Consider the following 19,793-nt stretch of genomic DNA (forward strand, 5'->3'; position numbering starts at 1 on the left):
ACTTTAGTCCATGTTTTTGGGTTTTGTTGCTGCTGCTGCTGCTGCTGCTGCTGTTGTTATTGTTGACCTTCCTTCAGCTTTTCCTATCACCTCTATCCTAACTTGTATAAACTGACTAACCTCCATGTTTTCTGCTGCTATTGCTTTCCACTTGTCATTGTAAAAAGCAGTAAAAGTTAGTTCCCGTCCAGGCACAGCTGTGTGCCTTCTGTAATCTGAGCACTTGAGAGCTTATAGCAAGAAGATCAAGAGTTCAAGGTCATCATCCTTGGCTACATAGTGAGTTTGAGGCCCATTAGGCCATATAAGATTCTGTCTCAAAAAACCTAAACCAAAAGAAAGTAAAAGTTTTATCTAGTTTGCATAGTCTCCTGCTGCACTTCTCTTCCTGAGCCCTGCCCGGCAGAGCTTGAAAGTAGTATGTGTGCCGTCTTTCCACTTTGCTGTCGCTTGTGTTTTTAAGGACATAGTTTACTATTTTAAATTATGTGAGTGTGTGTGTGTATGTGTGTGTGTGTGTCTGACACGAGTGCAGGTGTCGCAGAAGGCCAGATGTGTCAGGTCCCCTGCAGTTGGAGTTGTAGGTGGCTGTGACCTAGCCGATGTGGATTCTGGGAACTGAGCTCCAGGTCCACCTGAAGGACAGTGCATGCTCTTGACTACTGAGCCATCTTTTTAGCCCCTTTTCAAAGTTTTACATATTAATATATTGTATAATAAAAGCCATGCAAGCTGGCGAGGTGATTTAGAGGGGAAAGGTGCCGGCTCAAAGCCTGATGGCCTGAGTTCGATACTCTGAACCCAGAAGGCAGCAAGAGAGGACCAACTCACAAGCTCTGCGTGTGTGCCATGGCACATGCTCCCTACACATGTGTGCATGCAGGTAAGTAAATGAATGTTAAATTAAAATGCTAGGGAGGTAGCTTGGTAAAGTGCTTGCCCAAAGACCTGCCTTTGATCCCCAGATCCCACATTGTAAAAAGCTCTGCATGGTTGTGCTCTTACAAACCCAGTACCAGGGAGACAGGGACAGGTTGATCCCCGGGGCTTCTGGCCTCCACTAGGCAAGTTTCAGGCCAGTGAGAGGGACCCTGTCTCAAAACAGAAAAGGTAAACTGCACCTAAGGAATGGCACCTGAGGTTGACCTGTGGTCTCTAAATGCACAAGCACATGCATGAAATGCACCACACACACACACACACACACACACACACATACACAAACATGGACTCACAAGAACATGTGTGTGCACATGTGAACATGCATGTGCACACATGAACATGATGCATACAGGAGCACCCGTATCCATGAACATTCACAACACATTTATCCCCACGGTCACTTCATTTCTGCTATGTTTCCTTCCTGTGATTTTTCTATTCAAAGGAGCAGCTGGGTTGGGAAGGGTAGTTAGGCAGAGAAATGAGGGGTTTTATTACTGTCCACTGTCTTTGGCTTTGTTTTATTGTCTTCTGAGGTGTTTTTGTTTTGTTCTGCAATGCTGAGGAAATGTTCTGCCACTGTGCTGTCTCTGAAGTGTCTCTTGGTAGATTTACTCTGTTACTCTCTAAATTTTCTCAAATCTCAGAGAGCTGTTTTTAAGTTTGATTTTAAGGTGAATTTTAAATTTCCAATGAGAGCAAAAGTGCCCCTGTCTACTCTCACAGGCTTGTGGGAGTGTGCTCCTAAGCACACGTGCGGGTTGCACCTGCGGGTTGCACCTGCGGGCTGGGAGCACCTTCCCTCTTACCTCCTTGGGCTATGGCCCTCTGACTTGATGGAATGTACCGGACCTGAATTACCAGTTTCTACTTTAGAAGAGAGAGGCTGAAGCTGTAGATGGTATCACATCAGAGTCCAGGCCTTGTGCTTTCGTGTTGCGGAGACGTGAGGATGGGCTTGCCTGCTCCTGATTCAGCTCTACGGATGCTTTTCAGAGCGGCTTTGACATTGATAATAACCACTCGTTGTTTAGGGTTTTATCCAATACTACATCAAAGTTGAACAGGGAGCCCAGGGAGGAAGAAGACGGTGACATTCTGTTTAAAGAAAGGCTTTGTACAGTCGCGGCCCCTTTGATTCCGCGGCTGACATCTGACACCATGTTGCCTTGTGTGACTTCTCAGATCATCTCATCTGAGATACCTACACGCTATCGAGTGGTGGGAACAGGCGTCTCCTGGCTGGGCCCGAAGTATCTGGATTAGAAAGGAGGCCGAGAGAGGGAAGAGCAGAGCGGTCCGCACACCTGCCTCGGGCACAAAAAAGAAAAGAGCCCTTTGTGCCAGGGGAAGCTTATCTTTAGCCCGCACAATGGGCTTGTGGGGTGGGGGGTCCTCTTGCCCATTTCCTGCCTAAGTGCAGTGTCAGGTTCCCAGCATTCTGAGTCTAAATAAAGGGGGGTTGGGAAGGGGTGAAGAGAGGCCGGCTTTTCTCTCTGTAGAAGCCCCTGTCATTTGTTGAACTGCGTCACTAGTGTCACCCATTTCTTGTCCTGATGTTTCTGGACCAAAATAACCGTGAAGGTCATTTATTCCAAGCTGTTCTCACTTGGGGACATGGAAACAAATCTTTAAAAACATGAGTGTGGCTGGCCGTGGTGGCGCATGCCTTTAATCCCAGCACTTGGGAGGCAGAGGCAGGTAGATCACTGTGAGTTCGAGGCCAGCCTGGACTACAGGGCGGGTTCCAGGACAGCCATAGCTGTTACACAGAGAAACTGTGTCTAAAACAAACAAACAAACAAACAAAAAAACCCAAAAACTCCCAAGTGTGGTGGTTAGAAGCTGGCGTCTGTGGGGTCTGTGTGGTGATGGAGGAGTTCGTGCCGTCTCTGTCATGCCTGAGTTATCAGTCTAGGCTGAGCAGGCTTGCCAGCTGAGTTTTGTGTTATGTGACTTTATGTGGCTGTTTGGAAACTATATACTTGGGATGTTTGCTATTGAAGAAGGTAGAAAATAAGACCATAAAAGGGAGGAAAAAAAACCCCTAAAATTGCCAATAGTCTTATCACCTAGAAATAAACATTTTTTTTAAGATTTATTTATTATGTATACAGATCTCATTATAGATGGTTGTGAGCGAACATATGGTTGCTGGGATTTGAACTCATGACCTTTGGAAGAGCAGTCAGTGCTCCTAACCTCTGAGCCATCTCTCCAGCCTGAAATAAACATTTTTAAGATTTGAGATTAAGCTGAACATTATGGTGCGTGCCTTTAGTTCTAGTGCTCGTGAGGCAGAGGCAGGCGGATCTCTGTGAGTTCGAGGCCAGCCTGGTCTACAAAATGAGTCCAGGACAGCCAGGGCTACACGGAGAAACCCTGTCTAAGAAAAAACATTTTTTTTCTTTTTTGAGATGAAGCCAGAAGTTGTGGCACACCCCTTTAATCCCAGTGGCAGGAGGATCTCTGAATTCAAGGCCAGCCTAGTCTACAGATAGAGTTCCAAGACAGCCAGAGCAACACAGAGAAACCTGTTTCAAAAACCAAAACCAAAGCCAAGCAAACAAACAAAAGATCGGACAGGGCTGGAGAGATGCCTCAGCAGTTAAGAACACTGATCTTCCAGAGTTCCTGAGTTCAATTCCCAGCAACCACATGATGGCTCACAACCATCTATAATTAGATATGGTGCCCACTGTATATGTAAAAAAAATAATAAACCCTTAAAAAAAAAAGATTTGACATTAAGTCCTTCCCTAAATATACCTTTTCCAAACTCAGGAAGATTGTGTCATCTGTGGTTTTATTGTTTTGTTTGTTTGTTTGAGACAGTGTCTTGCTGTGTATCCCAGGCTGGCATAGGACCTGTAGCAAATCCTCCTGCCTCAGCTTCTTGGGTGCTGGGGTTACAGGTCTGAGCACTGAAATGCACACCAGTTATTAGAAATGACAGGGATCTCAGTGCTGCAAAACTAAGTGGGCCAGGTAACCTGAAACACAGCAGTGTTATCAGTGTGTCCTTATTCCCAACAGAAATCCAGATGGGGACGTGAGCCCCTGGTGCTACGTGGCTGAGCATGAGGACGGCATCTACTGGAAATACTGTGACATCCCCGCCTGCCAGAGTAAGGCCGACGCACCCTCTGCGGGTTCTGGGGGGGACACACCTTCTGCAGGTTCTGGGGGGGACACACCCTCTGCGGGTTCTGGGGGGGACGCACTCTCTGCGGGTTCTGGGGGCTACTGCCTGCCAGAGTAAGGCCGACACACCCCCTGCGGGTTCTGGGGGGACACACCCTCTGTGGGTTCTGGGGGCTGCGTTCTAAGCTCCTGGGTTGTGGGCTTCCACTGTCTTTGTTGGGGTTCTTAAGAACTAGGAACATGGCTGGGCCTGCTTTGGAAAAACAAAACAAAAATAAACAGCAACAACAAAAGAACTAGAAAAGCCCAGGTCCATGGCACACCATTTCCCGGTGTTTCCCAGGTGGGTGAGCGCAATAAAAATGTCCATGTTTAGTCGGTTGGTAGAGGCGTACACCTTTGATCCCAGCACTCGAGAGGCAGAGGCAGGGGTATCTCTGAATTCTCGACCATCCCAGTCTACAGTTCCAGGAAGTCAGGGCTACGCAGAGGAACTTTGTCTTGAACACCTCCTCTGCGGAAAAACAACAACAACAAAAACCTACACATGCCAACAGACACATACACACAATTAAAAAATAAAGTAAACCTCCCTATATAGTCACAGCTGTCCTAGAACTCTTTCTATAGACCAGGCTGGCCTCAAACCCACCTGCTTCTGCCCAGCCCCTGGCTGATTTTTCTCCGTCTTATAAGCCTGCTGCTTGCCCTGCGCCCTTGTCCTCAGGTCAGGAAGCTTGTGTTTGTACTGTGGTGTGGAGGTCTTCCTGGGGCCTGGCATCAGCCCCCACTTGCCTAGAGCAGTCCGTCCAGTGATGGCTGCAGGCGAAGGCAGAGGCAGAGTCGGACCTGTGGGCCCAGCACTCCCACGTCACCACCCTGCCAGCCTGAGTGTGCTTTAGTGCAGGGCTCAAACTGAGCGACCGGTAAAGCCCAGGAGAATGGACTCTTTGCTCAGTCCATTCAGCCAGATTTTTTAAATGATAAAACATGTCATTTGGCGGTGGCAGAGAGGAAAGCGGATTTCCCTCGGTCCATTTGTTTTACACAAAGATAGCCTTTTCCTCACAGTCTGTGCCTTTCTCTCAGGAAGGACAACAGGATATTTCAATCTGGGCACTTTTATTTGGAAAGATAATGTTCAGCCCACATTTATAAAGTATGATCTGGGTCAGTAGGAGCTGAGTCATGTAGTCATTGAAACTAGACTCGAGAAGAGGAAATTGTGGCAAAATAATATGCCAGCTAGTGTATCTCCAATGTCCCCGAGTTCTAAAAATGGAAAAGAAAGTTCCATTCCCATCCTTCTGGGCCTTTGATAACCTTCTCAAATGGTCATGGTAAGGGAGCTTGCAAATGGTAGAAAGGAGAGGTCAGTAGTCCTAAGACGGGAGGCCGGAGGGTGGACAGCGGCCCCAAGGCGGGAGGCCGGAGGGTGGGCAGCAGCCCCAAGGCGGGAGGCCGGAGGGTGGGCAGCGGCCCCAAGGCGGGAGGCCGGAGGGTGGGCAGTGCCTGGTTTCCATTCTTTAGGAAATCCTCCCATTGACTGAAACCTCCTTGTCAAGGCAAAGCTCAGGGCTCAAGCCTCCAGTGTGCTTGACTAACAGCTGAGGAGAAAGCCATGTGCTGTTACAGCAGGAGTCCTGGGGGCGGCCGTTCAATTTAATAGAGATACAGCTTGCCTGTTTGGGGCCACATTTGCCCTTGTTCTGGCCGTGGAATGGAGTGGAGTCACTTTTTAGGAATAATACCAGCCTCTATAAAACTCACTTATTCATGACTAGCACTGGACTTGTCATACAGGAAAAGGCTTGTAACAGGATCAAGTTCCTGGAAAGCCCACATATGAATATAACAGGCCCCACAGGAGGCAGGGGGATGAATGTTTGTTTGGGGACAAAGTCGAATGGTGAGCCATGGTGTCTCTGCCCCTTGATATGATTTGAGCAGGGCTGCGGCAGCAGGAGGTGGAGGTGGAATAGGTTCAGAAAAGAAATCAGGAGCCGGGCGTGGTGGCGCTCGCCTTTAATCCGAGCACTTGGGAGGAAGAGGTGAACGTATCACTGTGAGTTCGAGGCCAGCCTGGTCTACAAAGTGAGTCCAGGACAGCCATGTCTATACAGAGAAACTGTGTCTCAAAAAAACAAAAACAAAAACAAAACAAAACAAAAGAAAAAAGAAGAGAAATCAGATTGCTCTCAACTCTATAAAGCTTAGAGGATTTGCCCACCCCACCCCCACTAACCGCGTTGGCCAGTGTGTTTCTCAGAACCTTCACTTCCTATAGCTTCCACGAGAAATAAGACCTTATAGGCAGCTTCCATGGCCTGAAGGCCTTTGCATCTTTCCCTTATGTTAAATATGACTGAGCTATTTCTCCAGCCCCTGGATTTTTATTTTCTATTAAGACAGGGTCTCACTGTGCAGCTTAGGTTAGACTAGAACTCACAACGCTCATGCCTCAGCCTTCTGAATTCTGGGATTACAGGCATATTGCCACACTTAAAACTTAAGGTTTTAGAAGTAGATGATGTAATTATTGGATGGGGGAAATGATCTGCAAATGGCATCTAAAGGCTGATACTGGACCCAGGAGATGCTCAGCAGGTCAAGGCACCCGTGCGCCTGGTGACTTGCGCGTGAGCCTCAGGACCCCAAAGGTCCTACGCAGAGAACTGACTGCCACAGTGCTCATCTTGCATCTGTGCTCCCCTCCTCCAGAAATAAATAGAATGTCACTAAGACAAACTTGCAAAGATTTTATTCTAATTATCTGTGTGAGAGTATGTGGTCATGTGTGCAGGCACCCGGGGAGACTGGAGGTACCAGATCCCTCTGAACTGACTGTGAGCCACCTGATGTGCACACAGGGACTGGATTCAGGTCCCTCTGGAAGCACAGTATGTGCTCTTAGCCACTGGGCCACTCTCTAGCCTTTGCCTCCCGAGTGCTGGGATTTTTAATTTAAAAAGTCAAATAAAGTTTTGCCATGTAGCTGACTTGGGTCTGAGGTCCCAGGCATAAAAATTTTACCTTTTCATTTCTGAGAGCTTTTTTTTTTCCCCTTAAATCTATCAAAAAAATGTTCATCTACGACTCTACCTATAAAACTCCATCTTTGACTTAGATTTGAAAGGCTGAATCCGATGATATTAATAAATTTCTATTAACTTTAGTAACTAAACAGTCGGATCAGGTCATCTGTGTCAGCCTCCTCTGACAGGACCCTTGGCTCCTGAGGATCAAACTCAACCCCGTCCTGACCCAGCCCTTGAAAGCGCGTTTCCCCCCAAAACCAAGCTCTCCCGTAGCTCTGGTGGCCCTAGGGCTCCCTACATAGATGAGGTGGTGCCACCGGGCCTAGCTACATTATTTTTTTTTTTAAGTAAAGTTTGAAACCTTGTGAGATCTTTAATATTTAAAGTGTATCTGTGTAGCATTCGGAATGCCTGGGTTGCAGTATGTGTGCGGCATGAGATCAGCACAGGGCCTCTCTCCCACGTTGGCCAGCAGCCCGCCACCAAGCAGCGTCCTTAGCTCCGCAGTGCTTTACATTAGCTTGTCAGTGCCTGAATTTGTTGTTAAAGTTGGTTATTAAGGCTTTAATTAAGCTTATTACAACTCTTAATTATTACTTAAAGTTGTGAAGACTATTCATTATTGAAGCAGTTATTAAAATTAATTATTAAAGTTTAAAATCATAAGAACTTTAGGAGCCAACAAGATGGCTCAGTGCATAAGGGTGAGTGCAACAAATCCTGATGACCTGACCCTAGTGTTTACATAGTTCAGGAAGAAATCAACTCCTGCTGCTTGTCCTCTGGCCTCCACGCTTGCTTGCGGCATGCTGGCTCACATGCGTGCACACACACCTGGATAAATACATGTAATAAAATTATGAGAAACTTAAGAGTTGTTAGCTGTGACAAATGGTATTTATTTCTGCCCTTCGATGCGTGTGGTGCTGGAGGAAGAACCCCGGACCTCAGCACATGCTGGGAGCATGCTCTACAGCTGAGGCACACTCCCAGCCCAGTTTCTTAGGCTCTGGCTATACCCAAAACGGTGTGGGTTTAAGACAAAAGACTGGTACTGAGTAGATGCACGTGTTCACAGGACTCTGTAGAAGTGAGGTTGACAAAAGCTGCAAACGTGAAAGAGGGTGTGTGCCAGGTGTAGGAGGAGGCTGGGTCACTGGTTATCAGTAGAACTATAGGGTGGTAACGCTTGGACCAGCAGTTCTCAACCTGTGGCTCGAGACCCCTCGAGGTTAGAATGACCCTGCTGTGCCCAGATAGCGGACTCCCAAAAAAGACCACCAGGACTTGTTACCAATGCAATACACCCGAGGATCTTTAATTTTTTTACTCGAGCCAGGTTCTGACAGTCACTAACTCAGTGGTATCGGGGAAAATGCCCCAAACTCTGAGCTGAGGGTAAATTTATAGGTTCCTATCCCAGCACCCCAAAGCAGGGGAGCTCCAGCCTGGCAAGCACCTATTGGTTGAGTAACATAAGGAGGCCTAATGTCCAAAGATGACAGGCTACAGAAAAAGGCACCAAGACTGGCCACGGCTTAGCTTTCTTTGTTCTCTTTGTTCACTACCTTGTCCGGGGAAGTGTCTAGTTTCTTAGTAACCCTATGTCTGGTGGGCAGAAAGGAATGTGGCTGTAAAACTGGGTCTCTTAGCAACTCTATGTCCAGTGAGACCCTTCGAGTCCGTCACTAGGCAGCACTATCTCTGGTGGGGCTCTTCTTTGTAGCTGTGAGCCCAGATCTCCTTACAGCTGTCTCTCTCTCTCTCTCTCTCTCTCTCTCTCTCTCTCTCTCTCTCTCTCTCTCTTCTCTTTATTTTTTGAGACAGGAGTTCTCTGTGTAGCCTTGGCTGTCCTACACTTGCTTTGTAGACCAGGCTGGCCTTGAACTCATAGTGATCCACCTGCCTCTGCCTCCGGAGTGCTGGGATTAAAGGTGTGCACCACCACCGCCTGGCACTGTGTTTCTACCTTTTAAGTCTGTTTCTTCAAGGGACTTTATGACCCTGAGATAGGCGCTGAGTTCATGCATGGTTCTGGCAGCCCACCTGGCTATATGACCTTTGGCCGTATTTTTAGTGGCCATCCGGGTGGGTTGCTGGGGAATGGTATCATGTTAGCTCAGGAGGGAATCCAGCCCCAGTTACTCCCTGGGTCTGCCTGCTTGTCTCTTATACCAAAGGGTTAGCCCTTTTTAAAAATCTTACAGGCCTTTCAACCCTTTCACAGGGATCACTTAAGACCATCAAAAAATACAGATTTGATTCCCAGCGTCCACATGGCAGTTCGCCACTATCTGTAACTCTAATCCCAAGAGATGTGACACCGTCTTCCAGCCTCGATAGGTACCAGTCATGCGCATGGTGCACAGACAACATGCAGACAGAAGGCCTGTGTACAATGAATGAACAAATGAATGAATGAATGAATGAATGAATGAATAAAAGTGGAGCTGAGTGAGAAACTTGCTCTGACACTTAAACTGAACTATAGGAACAAGTGTGATGGTGGCACACACCATTAATCCCAGCTCTTGCTGGGCAGAGGCAGGTAGATCTCTGTGAGTTTGAAGCCAGCCTGATGTACACACTGGGTCAGTTCCAACCATAGCTACATAGACCTTGTCAGAAAAGCAGGAAAGTAGAGAGTAGAGTGAGGTGGGGCAGTGGAGGCAGAAGTGACAAGACTTCCCAGTGTGCTCTCACGCTGATAAATGCCAAGAAGGAGCACGGATGAGACCTGAGATGCTGGGAAGCTGCCGTGGACAGTCGTGTGCTCTGCAAGGGAGTCGCTCAAGCAGGAGGCGATGAAGGCCTCCAGGGAGATGCTTCCCCATCGCTCCCTTTTTAATTACATGTAGTCATCTGTGTATGTGTGGAGATCAGAGGCTAGCTTGTGGGAGTTGGTTTTCTCCTTCCACCATATGGACTCCAGGGGTCCAATTTCGGCTGTCAGGCTTGGTGGCAAGCCCCTTGGCCTGCTGTGTCATCTCTCTTGCTCTTCTCCATGACTTCTTAAGCCTGTCTTAGGGGTATGGGTATGAATTTCTGTGACCTTTGAGACATTCTCTATTGACTGTCGCTTACACAGGCCAGCCATGAGAGCATGCCAGCAGAGGCATTTCTGCCACATGGATCTCAGGTCTGTCTCAGCCGGTTACATCACCAGCTGTATTAGGGTTCTCTAAAGGAACAGAATCGATAAACTATTGCCCCCCCCCCCACATATATGGGATTATTTTTAGAGCGGCTCACAGGCTATGAGTAGTCCAGCAATGTCTACTCCCAGCAGAAAGACTGAGGACCCGGCCATTGTTCTTGTTATAACTAAAGATTAAGGCAGATGATAGATTACAAGGTACCAGACAGCAGATATTATGTTATAGAGTTTATTAAATGAGCATGGGGAGAGAAGGAATGGGGGGAGGGGTGCCCCAGAGAGAGAGAGAAAAGGGAGAGAGAAAGTAAAGAGGGGGGACGAGGAGAGAGTGAGAGGTAAGGGGGGGGAGACCATGTGAAGGGTCTGCCTTTTATATGGCCCAGGGCAGGACCTCGCCCCCATGGCAGGTAAGCAGTGACATCACAGGTAGGCAGGCTGAAGCAGAATCCTAACAGTTCTGTCTACGAGCTGAAGTCTTCTTGGGTGCTGGAATCTTAGGGAAGTCCTAGAAAAGTAAAAAAATAAAGATAAAATTAAAAAACGTAGGAAAGTCCCAGAGAGCTGCCGTTTTTTTCAGCCTGCGCTGGAATTCCACAGAAGTAGATTCTACCAGCAGTGAAGGGGTGTCTGAGGAACAGGGCAAGGAAACTTCGCAGAGAGAGTCAGGGCAAACAGCTGAAGCTTCCTTCCTCCACCGCCTTTCATGTGGGCTGCCACCAGAAGGTGTGGCCCAGATTAGGGCAGGTCTCCCCACCACAAAAGATCCCAGCAAGAAAAAGCCCTCCCAGGTGTGCCCAGCTGCTTGGGTTTTTGTTCATTCTGGATGTTGTCACTGACACCGAAGATCACTCATCACTCCCACACAGGCTCCGTTTAACTAAGTGGCACTCTGGCAGCTTTGTTCTCCCTTGGCTGTTCACTCTCACCCTAAAACAGAATCCTTTCTACTGTGATCTCTTAGAAAAGTCTGGAAAGCTGCAGGAAGGGCACTTGGGCATTGGTGGTCAAGGCTGTCCACACAGGAGGACGTGTGTAGTGCTGGCACTTCTGTGTCATGGGTGTCAACACTGACCTCCATGCTGTTCGCCTGTAGCTGAAAGCCCAGTTTGCACCGCGCACTGGCAGCCACAGTGTGTCTGCTCTTCCCTTCCCTGTTCATCAGTAAGAAAACCGAGGCTGGTTGGTTCTGCCACATTCTGAGTCAAATAGGATTTGAATACAGGACCTCAAGGGTTGGGGGTTGTTCTTTGGGAATTAAGATTAAAATTCAAATAGTATAGAGAAGTATTACAATTCCCCCTTTCACATCATGGGTGACAGGTATGTGACTCACGCTGTTAGCTCTGAGTTGTTTTCTTTTCTCTGGCTTTGGGAAATCCCAAGCCCTGGGAGCAAACCAGGCCGCCACGCTAGCCAGGAAACCTTTGCTGCATAGCACAGCTGCACTGGTGCTGGGCTGGCACTGTGGGTGTGTTCTGCCCAGCTGTTGTCCTCTGGGACCTGACTTCAGGGCTTGGACCTTGTGCACAGAACTTGTCGAGGCTTCACTGCGAGTATTGAAGTTCATCTCTTAAAGGTAGAGCTCGTTGCTTCATTTACATTTTACAGCCAAAAAGAAACCTCTTGCTTTCCTCAGTAGCCAAGGCAACGCATAATGCTACATACAGCTCTGAGGCACCTTCCTGTCTTGCCGCCATGACCGCTTAGCGTTTTCATTCATGCGCACACATTAGACTACCCATGTTAGCATTGCCAGAATCCTGTTTTAGTACCATTTGTTCCTGCTTTCTGTGGCACGTTTTGTCTTTCCAGCAAGGTGAAGCTGCTCAGTGACAGGGGTTGGGATGGCTCTGGCATTTCCGGGCAGTGGAAAAGCCTAAGTCAGAGCAGGGTCTCAGGGACTTCACAGGAAGCTGCGATTGCATCGTGGTCACCCTCCACTGTGATCTGTGTGTATCCGTGGAAGGCACGTGGAAGTTAGGGGACATTGCTGAAAAAACAGAGTGCTCCAAGTCTCCCGCCTAGTGCAGGAGCCTAGATCAGGTACTAAACATTCTTCCTCCATCTGGTGAGGATACAACCTGAGGGAGTGAAAAGCATTGGGCTTTAACGTTATTGGCTGAGGTGCACATCGTCAGTCCTTCAGTGGCTTCTCTGTGCCTTCTCAGCTATTTTAAAGAGTAATGAAGTGCACACAACCTCAAGCTTAGGACCTCACTAATAGCAGGCATGGAGGTGTCATAGCTGTTGTCCCCAGAGAATGTGCTACCCCCCACCCCATGCTCCTGCCATCTGGTTTCTTTCTTTCTTTCTTTCTTTCTTTCTTTCTTTCTTTCTTTTTTTAAAGATTTATTTATTTATTATTATGTATACAGTGTCTGCCTGCATGTACACCTGCACACCAGAAGAGGGCATCAGATCACATTATAGATGGTTGTGAGCCACCATGTGGTGGCCTGGAATTGAGCTCAGGACCTTTGGAAGAGCAGTCAGTGTTCTTAGCCTCTGAGCCATCTCTCCAGCCCTCTTCCTCCTCCTTCTCCTCCTCCTCCTCTTTTTTTTTTTTTTTTTTTTTTTTTGGCTGTCCTGGAGTTGCTTTGTAGACCAGGCTGGCCTCGAACTCACAGTGATCCACCTGCCTCTGCCTCTTCCCAAGTGCTGGGATTAAAGGCGTGCGCCACCACCTCCCAGCTTGAGGCCCCAGGTTTAATCCCTGGTACTATTCAAAGAATAAAATAAAATAGAAGAAGTGAAAAGGAAAAGGAAAAACAGCCAGAGACTGTGAACCAAGCAGCACAGATGGTGTCCTAAGGACAGTTGTGCAAAGTGTACTCCTGACAAAAGAGGAATTGGGGTAGGCAAGATGGCTCGGTGGCTGAAGGCACTGCTGCAGTCTAAGTCCGCTCCTCAGGAGCACACAGGGTGGAAGGAGCCAACCCACATATCCTCTGAGCTACACACACACTGGTGCACACGTGCCTCCAGTAGAAAAAAAAAGTAAATAAATAGCAAGTCATAACTTCCAAATTGTGTCAATTCTGGGTAGCACAACTGTCTTAGTTAGGGCTTTGTTCCTGTGAAGAGACACCATGACCAAGGCAACTCTTATAAAGGAAGACACTTAATTGGGGTGGGATTATTCAGAGGTTTAGTCCGTTGTCATCATGGTGTGACTCATGGTGGTGTACAGCGGACATGGTGCTGGAGAAGGAGCTGAGAGCTCTACATCTTGATCTGCAAGCAGCAGCAGGAGACTGTGTACCTCACTGGGCGTAGCTTGAGCGTAGACGACTCACAGCCCGCCCCCATAGTGACACACTTCCTCCAACAAGGCCACGCCTACTCCAGCAAGGCCACACCTCCCAATAGTGCCACTCCCTGTGGGCAGCATTCAAACACATGAGTCTATGGAGGCCAAACTCTTCAAATCACCACAATGATGAGATCTCGTTCTCCCGACTTCCCAAACAACCTTCAATGCTGTCTTTGTTGCTTACCATCCGTCCCAACAGAGGTGGCACCTCTTGTCTTCAAAATGACATTCGTTCACTCATTCATTCATACCCAGGAGAAGCCCTAAGGGACTTTCTTTAATGAAATAGGGGAAATTCCCTAATCAAAGTCTTTAGGGCAAAAGCCTGGGCTCCAGCTGCTAGGCTTGGCCACCTCAGTATGCCAAGACTTGGCCCCCGTGACGTGAACTCCAGGCCTAAATAGTCTCAGTTCTGCAGAGTGGTCCAGAGAAGTCCTTGTCTCTTGAGAGGACAAAGTGGTTCTAGTAGTGACCACTTCTCTAAGATGCAGCCCCCCCATCACCCATCCCTCTGTGATAACTCCCACCTTGGGAGTTGTGCAAAGTGACTGCAGACTTGGGGCAATGACTCATCTCTGTGCCTTCAGCCCAAGTTTAAAAAAAAAAAGATGATGACACAAGATGAAGGCAGAGATGTCACGCTGTCATCTGTTCTTGGCTTGCCTTGTAGCTCCAAGTGAGGAGTCAAGGTTTTTAATCAAAAGTAGCTCCTGAGTCTTTATAGACTCTGTCTATATAAAACACAGCTCTCACTGCAAAGTGAATAAGTGGTCTGTCCAGGTAAGAGTGATCATAGCCCGGGAGCACAGTTCTGTTTGCCCTAAACACCATGTTCCAGTGTGGTAAGTTTCATGAAGTTTTTATTGTGACAGGACAAGTGAGGACAATTAGTTTTCAAGTGTATTGGTGAAATGTGAGGAAGGCGGGCTCACAGCCAAGCAGGGAAAGCCGCACCGTAGGTTTCACCTGCTGTTTTCAGCCTTTGGGTTCCTGGAAGCTAAAAATCTGTGAAGTCAATACATTCCCCAAAGTGTCACATGACAGTCACAGGAACGTTAGATCAGACGCAGAGGTGAACTGTGAGCAGGTAGTAAAGGAGCAAAAGGTATTCTAGGATATTTCAATCCTAGATCTGCCACCTCTCCACAGCCACAGAGTTCTGATCAGTCCATCAGCCTTGCGGAATCCCGGGCATGGCTGTTTTCTTGGAGCGTGAGCTCACAATCTTAAGTTTACTAAAGAAAGGAAAAACGTATGCTGAGGTTTCTAAACATTCCTGGTAAGATGAGCCTTCTCTCTGCACGGATGCGAGGAAGGGAAGTCAGTGCCAGCTCTGTGGTCACAACCTCGCTCGGACTGCACACGTCTGAGCCGTGGTGTGTAATAAGGGCTCAGTCTGAATAGAGGAGGCACTGAGTCTGTGCACACTGCTATAGGAAGGCGAATCGGAGTGAGTGTGTGTGTGTGTGTGTCTGGCTGGGAACTGTTTGTGGTTCCTGGCATCCAGTGGAGGACTTTGGAATGTATCCCTGCAGATAAGGGAGGGGCCTACTGTAATTGTCATGAGTTTCAAAGCCTCAACTGTGATAAACAAGGCTTCCATTTGTGTATTACATTTTTTTTAAATTTTAAGTCATGAAGCCTCCTCGTAAGAGGAAAAATGTATGACCAAGCCACAGGACTTCCAAGTGGCCCTGGAAGTAAAGGAACTTGAGAACAAGTATCCCTTTTCAGTGAACTTTCCCTCCCTGCTGCTGGGAAGAGCTAAGGGTGGGACAGAGTCTGGAAATCCTGCATGACGTGTCTTCTCTGGTGAGACTTGGAGCCACATTTTCCAATTAAAGAGCTGCGGCACCCCCACAGGCTGAGGCTGCCCCAGAGGCTTCCTGTGGGTGCACAGAACCCTGAGGGACCGAGTCTTGGCAGGAGATGAGGTACCTGCCTGTAATCATCATATTGGGAAACTGAGGCAGGAGGAGCAAGAATTAGAGACCAGTCTGGGCTACATAGCAAGGCCATATCAAACAAGAAGAAAGAAAGAAAGAAGAGAGAGACAGACAGACAGACAGACAGACTTCCATCTTCTGCTGAGGTATATAGTCAATGTTAGACTGCCAGTTGCCTCCTATGAGGGAAGGAGGGGCTGTGGCTGTCTTGACTTTTTCAGGTGGTGGTGTAGGACTTCGCCTAGGCAGTGTGAACAGACATGTATCGATCCCACTGAGGGCGCCCATAGGCTGACCCTTTAATGCACTGGGGTGATTGGGGCTGGTTACAGGAGCTTGGGCTACTCAAAAGCAGCGGCATCATTGGAGCTGTCCCGCCCCCACCCCCCAAGTCAGCCCCGCTCCTCTGTTTCTCTCCAGCACTTCCGCAGCTGGGAGGCTGACCTGGATGTAGTCAGGGTCTGGTGAAGTTCCTCCTCCCACAAGGGATGCAGGCAAATGAGTTACCCTGGCTTGGTACAACCATGTGGCCTTGCTTCCTTTGTCACAACGACTGTAGGCCGAGCTGTAAGTGACCACAGCAGCTTCTCTTCCTTGATGACAATGGTCACGTACAGTCAGCAAGCATTTGCCCCTTGACTTTGTCCTCCCTCCAAGGACTGCTTATGTGTCCCTGTCCCTTCACCTGCACAGTCCTTTGTCCAGAACGAATAATGTCCTCTTTCCTGCATTCCCTAGAGGGCTGGAGCTTCATGTGAGATGACCTAGTGAAACATACTGTGCGGCACAGATGTAAGAGATGAATATTTTAATATCTGGAAAAGACATTTCTGAGGTGGCCGCTTTTGATGTTGTCTTTTGGTCGGTGCTATTGTAATTTTCTATTACCCGGCAAGTTATTCTTGTTTGTGTGGTGAACAATGAAAGCCTTACTATACAGACCCCTAGTAACTGTCTCTATTCAGCGTATAGCATCCTGCCTGGCCTTGGGGTATTTATTTACTTTGCCCACTTCTCACGGAAACGCTTTGAGGCCCATTTCATCCCTCATCTCACTAGGAATGATCTGAGCATGGAAAGGCGGCTGCCGCGGAGGGGGGGGGGGATGGCACGGTGCTAGGACACTTGCCTGTCATTCATGAGCCCCTGGGTTCCGTCCCCAGAACTGAAAAGAGAGACAGAAAGGAAGGCATGCAGGCCCCGATGGAGCAGTCAAACATACAAGCGCTGCTGCTAGGCAGCGTGGGCAGATCAGTCTTTAGACTATTGCCAAGAACTGGGGGTGAGCAAGCTGAAACAGTGGGCTACTGCATGGATGGCGAAGAGTGAGACAGCTCACTGTGCAGCCCAAGCTGACCTGGAGCTCAATCTTCCTGCCTCCACCTCAGGTGCAGGTGCAGGTGCAGGTGCAGGTGTGCAGCCTCACATCGCGCTCAATACTCATCCTTTTCTTTTTTTCCAGAACTCTAATAAGCTGTATAGTTTTCTTCTGAGCCCAGAGTACAAGTACCAACAGCAGTAAGTAGATGTCCCCTTAAGATCCCTCTGAGGGATCATTTCCAAGGTTCCAGATGCTTCCACAGCATAGACATGCCCGCCCAAATTTCCAGCTGGGCATGGTAGCACATGCCTTTAATCCCAGCACTTAGGAGGCAGAGACAGGCAGATTTTTGGGCCAGCCTGGTCTACAAAATGAGTTCCAGGAGAGCCAAGGCTACACAGTGAAACCCTGTCTTAAACAAAACAAAACAAAATCTTTTTCTGAGACAGGGTTTTTCTGTTTATCCTCATCTGTCCTGGACTCGCTCTGTAGACCAGGCTGGCCTTGAACTCAGAGATCTGCCTGCCTCCTCCTCCCGAGTGCTGGGATTAAAGGCATGTGACACCATGCCCAGCAGTTTAGTATTTTTTAATTTGCAAAGTTAACCTGCATGAAACTGGTGTGCGTTTTCTAGATAACAGGACAGCATGGCTAGCCATAAGCAGGTACTGTTTATTCAGCCCTGCTGGGCATTCAAAGTTCTTTCCTCTTCTTTTCTTCTTCTTCTCCTCCTCCTCCTCCTCCTCCTTCCTTTCTCTTCTTTTATTTTCTTTCTTTTTCTTTTTCTTTGAAGACAGGGTTTCTCTGTGTAGCCTTGACTGTCCTGGAACTCACTCTGTAGACATGGCTGGCCTTGGATTCTCATACAAAGTTTTTTGTTGTTGTTGTTTGTTTTGTTTTGTTTTGTTTTGTTGAGACAGGGTTTCTCTGTGTAGCCTTGCCTGTCCTGGACTTGATTTGTAAACCAGGCTGGCCTCAAACTCACAGCCATCTGCCTGCCTCTGCCTCCGAGTGCTGGGATTAAAGGTGTGTGCCACCACACGCCTGGCTTCGTACAAAGTTCTTAAGCATACAGTTCTTTGTGCTGTGGTGACCCCAACTATAAAATTGTTTTCATTGTATTTCATAACTGTAATTTTGCCACTGTTATGAATCATAGTGTAAACATTTGATATGCAGGCTATCTGATATATAATCCCCAAAGGGGTAACAGCCCACAGGCTGAGAACCACAGTTTTTTAAGGAAACTTAATGGTTTAATTATAAAAAACTAAAGCTTTTAAAAAAATATTTATTAATTCTTTGTAGAGTATTCTTTCAGCATGTGTGCACCAGAAAAGGGCACCAGATCTCATTATGGATAGTTGTGATCTACTATGTGGTTGCTGGGAATTGAACCCAGGACCTTTGGAAGAATAGACAGTGCACTTAACCTCTGAGCCATCTCTCCAGCCTGAAAAACTAAAGCTGTTAATAGCTCCATACCATCATTCCTCAGCATGGATCAAATTGATATACATTTGAATTATATATGTTAGAATGTTTTTTTTTAATGCTATTTGAGTAGCTGGTGTGAATTTCATTTTTTAAAAATTCGATTATGATGTTAGGGAGATAGCTCAGTCCATAAAGTATTTGTCATGCAAACATGGGGATCTGAGTTTGATCCCCAGAACCCGTGTAAAAATGACAATTGTCGAGGCATGCACCTGTGATCCCAGCATCAGGGAAGGAAAGACAGGCAGCTCCCTAGGACTCATTGGCCAATCAGACCAGCCTAATTGACAAGCCCAGACCAGTGGCAGGTGGGTAATGATTCAAGAGGAATAACAAAGAAACCACCTCTGGCTTCCACGTGGAAGGACACACACACACACACACATACACAAACACACACACACACACACACACACAGAGTTCATTGAATTTTTTTGGTTTATAATTAAATAGCCCTCACTATACTTTTATCATTTTATACTATTATGTGAAGCACTTTTTTCAGCATTGATTATAAAACCAAAGTGTGATCAGTTCTGAAAAGTTGAAGATGCTCATGTCCTGCAGCATCAAGCATTCAGTCAAGATTTAGTTATGTAATGATAAATAAGTAAATCCATTTCATCTGTTTGCAAATTTCTTTGGTCTTTTTGTTGTTGTTGTTGTTGTTGTTAGTTTTTCAAGACAGGGTTTCTCTGTTACACAGAACCCTGGCTGTCCTAGTTTTTTTTTTAAAGATTTATTTATTTATTATGTATGCAGTGCTCTGGCTGCATGTACACCTGCAGGCCAGAAGAAAGCATCAGCCCACATTATAGATGGTTGTGAGCCACATGTGGTTGCTGGGAATTGAACTTAGGACCTCTGGAGGAACAGTCAGTGCTCTTAACCTCTGAGCCATCTCTCCAGCCCCTGTCCTAGTTTTTCTTTGTAGACCAGGCTAGACTTGAACTCATAGTGATCTGCCTGCCTCTGCCTCCCAAAGGGTGCTGGGATTAAAGGTGTGCACTGCCACGCCCAGCTTCTTTGGTCTTTAATAGATGGTAAAAGTGTATATATACAAAAGCATAATTTTAAAGTGTCAGGTGTGGTTTACAGAGTGAGTCCAGGAGGCCCAAGGCTATACAGAGAAACCCTGTCTCAAAAAACTAAGAACTAAGTAACTTTTAAAAAGTAATTCACTACTAGCAAGCCTTTGATCTTTGCCTATTTTATATGTAGGTGTGTGTGCACACCTGTGATTCCAGCAAGTGTGTTTGCAAGCGTGTGAATCCAGAGGTCAACCTAGAGAACCATCAAGTTTTGATGTTGTTGCTTTTGATTTTTTCAAGACAGGGTTTCTCTGTGTAGCTCGGGCTATCCTAGACTCACTCTGTAAACCAGGCTGGCCTCTGCCTCCCCCGTGCTGGGATTAAAGGCATGTGCCGCCCCCTTC

At 47.4% G+C, this 19,793-nt stretch overlaps 1 protein-coding gene across 4 annotated transcripts in view; it reads left to right on the plus strand.

Moving 5' to 3' along the window:
• Positions 1-19,793, plus strand: part of KREMEN1 (kringle containing transmembrane protein 1) — a 72,094-nt gene that overhangs the window by 24,351 nt on the left and 27,950 nt on the right. For all 4 annotated transcript variants that reach the window (XM_084798732.1, XM_084798730.1, XM_084798731.1 and 1 more), the window contains exon 3: positions 3,979-4,070. In XM_084798732.1, coding sequence (XP_084654858.1) covers positions 3,979-4,070 — 92 coding nt within the window. The remainder of the gene's footprint in view (positions 1-3,978; positions 4,071-19,793) is intronic.

The sequence above is a fragment of the Acomys minous genome (genome assembly GCF_964271855.1).
Source record: "Acomys minous genome assembly, chromosome: 10".
Lineage (NCBI taxonomy): Eukaryota > Metazoa > Chordata > Mammalia > Rodentia > Muridae > Acomys > Acomys minous.